Source organism: Alligator mississippiensis, chromosome 10, assembly GCF_030867095.1.
Source record: "Alligator mississippiensis isolate rAllMis1 chromosome 10, rAllMis1, whole genome shotgun sequence".
Lineage (NCBI taxonomy): Eukaryota > Metazoa > Chordata > Crocodylia > Alligatoridae > Alligator > Alligator mississippiensis.
In genome coordinates, this window is record NC_081833.1 from 24109031 (window position 1) to 24116881 (window position 7851).

Consider the following 7851-nt stretch of genomic DNA (forward strand, 5'->3'; position numbering starts at 1 on the left):
CAGCCTTCTCCAAGCATAACCACTTTTTTATGGGCCGTTTAACTTTCTTTGATGCCTGAATGAGATATTACTACTGGATAAAAGGCTGCTTCAAAAGCCAGTGTTGAACGTTTCATTATTAAACAAGTTTGGGTTGAGTGGGATCTGATGGGTGTTTTTCCCCCTCCGGAATCAAAAGGTGTATTGCTTTAGTAGGCTGTTTGGTGATAGGGTTCAGTTTAGAGTATTTCTCAGCTCGCTTGATAACCTTCCTTGAATTTGTGGAAGGAATAAGAAGTGATCGAGGAAGAATACTTGTAGAGACCTTCGCCTTTAGCAAGTACCTTGTTACAGGTTAAAACATGCAATTATCATCTTTAGCAAGACCAGGCAATCTATCAGTTTTAGAAAGTTTCTTGTCCATTCAGTAATGTGATGATGCAGGGAGCTTATAAAGAGGGTAATGTAAGCTAAAATATTTCAATATTGGACTTTTTTTTTTAAACAAACTTTACAATTGAGTAGTCAGACTGCTGTCTCTATCCTGCATTCCCTTCCTCCCCTAAGTCACAGATGGGAAGATGTCAACCTTGCTTTTATAGTTGAACTATTCATTCCAGTGAAAAGAAGCCTCATGTACAAACACCAAGTTAATAGTCTTTACTAGCATATTGGTATTGGAGGAGACAGTTTTGGCCACAATTTGCTGATGCCAAGTTCAGGCCATTACACAGTTTTTAAGATATTGCTTCATAGCACATTGATCAAACTGGGTGTTTTACCATCACACATTCAGTTGTCTATAAAATTGGTTCACGTCAGTGTCAGAAAGCTACCATATTTACCTAAATATAAGATAACCCTGAATGTAAAATAATTACACAATAATTAGATTCTACACATGGAAAATGTATACATTTATTATCATTTTCCATTTACAGTTTCAGAGAGCCTGTAGAGCAGGAATGGGCAAAATATGGCCTGGGGGCTGGATCTGGCCTGCCAGGTCATTCTAATCGGCCTGCAGGGCCCCCAAAAAGTTAGAAAATTAATATTTATTTGCTCCTGGCTGCCTGCCAAAATGACAAGAGCCAGGAGCAGTAGGACCCAGAGGAAGGTGGCAGCAGGACCCAGCAGCAAGGCCTGCCCAGCCTCACCCCCCACAACCAGAAGCCTCTGCCTAGCAGAGGCTTCTGGCCTGGGACCATGGGGCTGTTCCTACTTCCCTGCGCCAGAAAGGGAAATGCAGCCCTTAACAGCTTGCCAAAACTCGGTAAGCAGCCCTCAGCCCAAAATAATTGCTCGTCCCTGCTATAGAGAACAGCTGCCTCCAGGATTAAAACCCATTTACCTACATAGAAGCTCAGTTTCATGATGTTAGGCCCTGTAATAAATGAATTTCACTTCAGATGTCCTGCTCTTTCTTTAGGGACCCGATGTGGTCCTGAACATAACCCTGAAGAACACAACTACCAGAGATGAGGGTATATGCATGAAATAGTTTGGTCTGACAAAGCTCTATTAATAGCTAGTGGAAAGGTGCTGCAAAGCCTAAAATTATCGTGATAGCTCATTGGTAACAAGTCAAGATTGGATTCAAAACTGAGGGCTGAGTAAACAGGGAATATCTGTGGATGTTGGTAGAAAAGGAACTGTGACAGAGTGAAAAAATGAATGAACAGATTGATTTTCTTGCTAATAATGCACTTTTGGATTTGTTTCCCCCCCCTCCTTCAGAGCCAGGGAGAACGTCTTCTTTCTAGAGAAGCCCCTGAAGAGCTGAAGCAGCAGCCTCTTGCTCTAGGATATTTTGTATCAACTGCCAAAGCTGAGAATCTTCCACAGTGGTTCTGGTCATCCTGTCCACAGGCACAAAACCAGTGTCCCCTTTTCTTGAAGGTTTGTCTTAACATCTTATCTTTGGAGGGAGGAAATGGGAGGGGAAACAGATACCCAGTTTTCCTCAAGAGCCCTAACTTTGCTCAGCATCTCAAATGATTGTCTGAAATTCAATAGTTGTGTTATCATTTCAGTTCTATTAGGTGGTTGACTGTATTTCCATTAATACTTCCTCTTCCTCTTGGGCCTCTGCCTCCTCCTGTAACTTCAACCCAAATCTGAGCTCCCTCTCTGCAGGGTTCATGTTCATAATGCTGGACTGCACCACGCAAGTGCACAATGGAATAGGACTACTTCAAAACACTGAAACACTCCCATTCTTTGCAAAATTAAGGGAAGTGAACTGGTTGTCAGTTTCCAAAGTTTGGGCAACTTAAGGGAGAGGGACCAGTTCTCATGCTTGGTTAATACAAAAAAATAAAAATTCAAGTTAAATAGCTCCAGAAATTTAGGCTAATTGGTATGGCAATGGACACAGTGTGAAAACTTGAATGGGCAAGACATAGACTCAGTTCCTTTAGTGTATATTTCTATAAGTCCCAGTCTTGTGATGTAAATAATCATCATAATCTAAAACTTACCCATTACAAAAGATCAAAGTACCGACAAATTTTATAATTGCTTGCTTAGTATGTAATTCGGCTACATTCCTGAGCAAAGCTATGCAAATTAAAGTTCAGGGAAACGGGGGGAATAATGTACCCCAAATAGAACTTCCAAGTAATTAAGCAAGTAACACATGGAATAATCATGGTTGCTGCTGTTTCCTTATTACAATTGAACTTAGAAGTACCATGAGGTTCTTTACCTATCAAAGGTCTCACATTCATTCCTGTAATTCTACTGTTGAAGTAACCATTATTTCCCGTTTTTTCCTCATCAGGGAAAAAAACAGGTGTAAGGCTGGTGATTGACTATCAAGGATAAGCATTGATGTCCAAAAGAACACTAAAAGCATGGGTCTTGCATTTAAGTTTAATCATTTCAAGGACTGTCTTTTGTGTGTCAGCTGAAATTTGGCACATCCAACAATTTAGCATCCTGATACTGTAAGAGGGGTATCTGCTTAGCATTCACTAAAAGAGGCTACTCATTGAATAACAAACATTATTTTCTGTAGCTATTCTGATTTTCCACCAAGAATGTTTTTGGTTTGAGTTGTTAAATTGGAGCTCAAATTCTGAAGTGGCATGAAAAGTGAAATGCTCTATTGGTAGAGTTAGAGATCAGGTTGTGTGACAATTAAACTTAAAAAGTTTAACATAAATAATACAGCTATTGGGATTTAATCCTAGCTACGTAAAAAAATGGGGGCTAGAAAGAGCCTTTCTGCACTCTTTCCTGAAACCTATATTGGGCTTTAATTAAGACTGAGAGAAAAATAGATTTTTCAGTTTGGAAGCCAAACTGAAATATTAAAATGGTTTTTCGTTGACCAAAAAACATTGTTTTATGAACTAAATGATTTATCTTTGGCCATTCTTAACAAAAAGGTCTAGTTTCACAAAGCCAGCCTTTTGAACGTAGGTATGGTGCTTGCCGTATAATTACGGTTAATTATATGATTAAGATATTGACCTGGGCTGTGGGAGACCCAGGTTCAGATCCTCTCTCTCTGATTCAAAGCAGGAATTTAGGTGAAACGTCTCATCTCTCGGGTAAAAACTCTAACTCCCAGGTTGTAAATTATTCTAGGGTAGGCATCTCAGTCTCCTCCATGTCAGCTGTTTATGCTTTGTAGCCACCTTATAAATCTAATGTAAAGAAACAAAACGTTTTTTGTAGACTTCTACTGGTTGCTTTCCCTTAAAAATTTATCCAGCCCTAGTTTAGACCTCCCGTTACTAGATTCAGCAGTGCACTGGATGTTAGTCCTGGTACTAACTGGTCCCAAAATCTGCCTTTCACTGCTTGAAGTAACTTTTTTTGGTACCTGCAGCCATAGGGAACATGGTCCAACGTGCTTTTCAGAGACATCTGACTTTCAAAAAACAAAACAAAAAACCCTTGGAATCATATCAGACATGCATGCAAGAATCAAATTAGAGATTGGGATTCAATTGAGAAGTCTGTCCAGCTCCTAGACTCTAAAGCCAGCTAACCAGCATTTAATTTGTCCAACCATGTAACTATCTGCTTATTTGAAAATGTTCTTGAGAGTCAGTGTCCATTGCAAAATCTGCAGAAACTTCTGTTACAGAAATGGTTACATTTGTCTTTCTCATTCCATAGGCCTCACTGCATCACCATATCTCTGTAGCTCAGACAGATGAACTTCTCCCAGCTAGGAACTCTCAGAGGGTTCCCCACCCGCTCGACTCAAAAACAACATCAGATGTTTTGAGGTAACACCTTTCAGGCTTTGAATTTTTTGCCTTCCTAAGGCGATGAGAACAAAGTATTTGCTGAAACATTGAGGGGTCATTTCAATTTATCATATAGACTCAACTCCTTATTTTTCAATACTCAATGGTTGTATGTATCCAGACCCCTGTGGGCACCAAAGGAGAAGCCATACTCTTCCACCCTCCCTCCAATTCCTTTTCTGAATTCAAAATGTTTTGGGTTGGCCAAAACCGTTTGGTAAGTTTGGTATTTGCCAAAAAAATCATCAGAGTTCTACAGCCAAATCTCCTTCCTCTTCTCGTGTATTTTGTGTGCAAGTCAGGAATACCTTTTTAAAAAACAGTAACCTCAAGTAGGAATATGCTTCTAATTTTTCTTTCTCCTTTGCAGGTTTGTCTTGGAGCAGTACAACGCACTGTCCTGGCTCACATGCAACCCTGCCACTCAGGATCGCAGCTCCTGCCTTCCTGTTCACTTTGTGGTGCTCACGCAGTTGTACAACGCCATCATGAATATACTTTAATAGACAATAAAAAGCACTTGTTCCTCTGGCTTTATTTTCCCCTCAATCTGAGAAACGTGCCACAGTCTGCAAAAGTCACAACTTTGCTTCTCTTCAGACCAGTCCTGTGCTGTACTTCTGTTCCTCCATAAGCACACGTGAATTCTTCAGTGTTTAAAACTAATCTACCCATTGACATCTCTGGCAGCTTCAATCAAGAAACAGTAATTATACAGTAACCTCAAGCCAGTGTTAGTTTGGTGGCCCAGTAATTACTGGTCAGTGTGAAAAAGAAGAACATGAAGACAATGTCTTTTGCATTGGGAACTCTGATTTATAATTTAAGAGCAGTTTCAGCCCTACAAGTACAAATCTTGTAGTGACCAGGTTGGGTTGTCCAAAGGTAATTTTGCTCTTTGATCATTATAAGCTGGGACTTAACAGAAAAGAAACAGTTATAGTCTCTCATAATTAATGGAGTTTTTTGTCTACCTGGAGTTCCTGTCAGAGTGGATTGGGATGAATGCATGCATTTGTTACCTGTCCATATAGATGTGAATGGTCTGGAGATATTTTAATTTTGTTTATTTATTTTTAGGTTTGGTTATGTTTTAAATGATAAAGGACCAGGTACAGTAGATGATCCTAAAACCCAGCTCAGTTCCAGCATTAGGATTATATATCTACATACCTCTCACTCTTCTGACCTAGAAATCATGAATGGAGCTAATAACAATCACAGTTAGGAAGACATTTGCAAAATAGGGAGCACAGTAATAATTCCAAAATAGTCACCGTTTTCTGGTAAGAACACAATGTTTTTTAAGGAATTCTCAACTGTGTTTAGCCTGATTAAAGCAAGAAGTGACCGGTGTTTAATGAAGGATAACACTACCAGGTGGAAGAAGAGAGAGAGGGATGGGGACGGAGAATACTTTAAAGCCCAATTTAAGGGCAAATTGAAAGTGGTAAATGAATCTATTGTAGAGCTATGATTGAGATATATTTCCAGTGAATTTAATGATGCTAGAAAACTATTACTGAAACCCAAGTCACCCACAGATCTGGGCAGACTAGTCCATGTACATATCCAAAAATATGGTTTTTTGGTTGTTTGTTTACACTAAATCAGTTACAAATCTGGTGTATTTTTTCTGACTATAGGAATATTATTTCAAAGAAATAATTTTTAAAATTATTATCATTAAATTAGTACTTGAAGTTATGCCACTGTGGTGGAAAAGTTACTTTGTTTAGTAAAATGATTGCCATTTTTAAAGGTTAATGGCTAATTGAAGTATTTTTATGACTCCTTCATTCCAGGCTTCAAGGGGTTTATATTTAAACTCCCTTTTCTAATGTTTGTTCTTGCACTGTGCAGCAGGCATGGACTTCCTTATGAGGGGTCAGGGCACTTTGATCAGGCTGGGCGTTCTAGTTATCTATGGAGAAAATCCTACAAATTTTAAAGTTCTTCCAAAAGACTTTCATGTTCTGGTTAAAAAAATGAAATTCTATGATTTTAAAAAATATTTTTCTTGAGATAATGTAACATTTAAAACAAATTATATAAAAAAAAAACACTTGTGTGGATGGGAAGGTGAAGGCAGAGGAGTAATCTGTAAATGGATAATTTCATTCTCTGCTTCAAACTACCCATGTGGGTGTGTCTTTGCAATGTATAGGTAAAAAAAAATCTGATATCAAAAAGCATTTGTATCTAATGTGTACAGTGTAAAATTGACTTTAAAAATATTGCAGTACTATTTTTTCTTAATCAGAAAAGAAAATTCTCAAGGCCTTTTGAAGAGCATAAAAGATGAAGATTGTAAACTTGTATAAAAAATCTAACTTGGGGAGGAAAAAATGTAAAGTAGACATTTGTAATCTTTTACCACTTTGGGGTTATTTGTTCCCAGGATTCATCTGAACTTTGGATTATTATTTTGTTTTGTTTTGTTTTTTAATAGGCTGTTTTTATCTAGGGGTTTTTCTTCCCCAGAAACCCGGTTCTAAGCAAAATTTAAAATAAAAAAGGGCAGCAAGGAGTAGTTTTCATCTGGTATCTTTTTATTTAATTTTTTTAAGTTAAGAGAAGCTGGTGACATATTTATACGTTTTTGTGCAAAATAAATGAATGGCAATAGATTTTAAAGAAAAATCTTATGTACTTCAGTGTGAAAAAGTCTGTATAATATTTCCCTTAAATATGCATTATTTTACTTGTGAGTTTTTTACTGAATTAATCTGAAATGTACAAGCCCTGGCTTTCCTACAGAGTGAAAAAGTTATTTTATTTTTTTTTTATTTCTAATTTTGGAAATCATGCTGAAATCAGAATTATTATTATTACAGTTGTTTGAGCTAAAGGGAGAGGGAGGGAGGGGGCGGGGAATGTCCAGCATGCTTGTATGTATATTTCAGAACCTTTTTTAAATGTAAAAGCTGTACATTTCTGGGGAGTTCTGAATTTCTTTGTTTTGTTTTTTTCTCCGAGCATTTTGCAGTGAGCTTCTTTTATATATAGCCAACAATTTGAAAGAAAACAAAAAAAAATGTGAAGTTCATTTTAAATCTACAGTATATCGCTGGTACAGTACACTAAAAAGACTTTGATAAAAAGAAACAATAATAATAAAGACCTCCATTTTAAATGTCATTCATATATACCTTGTGGATGAGAGCTATATACTTTTACACACTTTTTTAGATGAATAAATTATTGAATTACTGAAACTTACGAGTTGAATTTTATTCTTTTTATTGCAGTCTCTAACTATTATCATAAAGCAGTGGTTCTCAACCTTTTTAGGCTCCATAAATTTTATGAATTGGTTGGCGCACCCCACTTACAAAACAAACTTATTTATTACAATGCTTACCTCCTTGCAGTGGGGGCGGGAGACTGGCCAGGCGCGGATTGAGTATGAGCCTGAGCCTGCACTTATCTGCCTATCTCGTCACACCTCATGGTTCCCTTAAAAGGATCTCATGGCACCTCTGGGTGCCCTGGTATCCTGGCTGAGAATCACTGGCCTTGAGGGGGCTGATTTTGTGTTAATATGTACTCATAGTGTATGAGGTTTCATACAAGCAATGTAAATAGAGCTGAGACCCATTTAAAG

At 37.7% G+C, this 7851-nt stretch overlaps 1 protein-coding gene across 2 annotated transcripts in view; it reads left to right on the plus strand.

Moving 5' to 3' along the window:
- The window catches only part of MED13L (mediator complex subunit 13L), a 402047-nt gene extending 394585 nt beyond the window's left edge, over nt 1–7462 (plus strand). For both annotated transcript variants that reach the window (XM_006266403.4, XM_059713565.1), the window contains 3 exons: nt 1717–1878; nt 4111–4223; nt 4615–7462. In XM_006266403.4, the coding sequence (XP_006266465.1) occupies nt 1717–1878; nt 4111–4223; nt 4615–4747 (408 nt within the window). In that variant the 3' untranslated portion in view covers nt 4748–7462. The remainder of the gene's footprint in view (nt 1–1716; nt 1879–4110; nt 4224–4614) is intronic.
- Nucleotides 7463–7851: the final 389 nt, after the last annotated feature.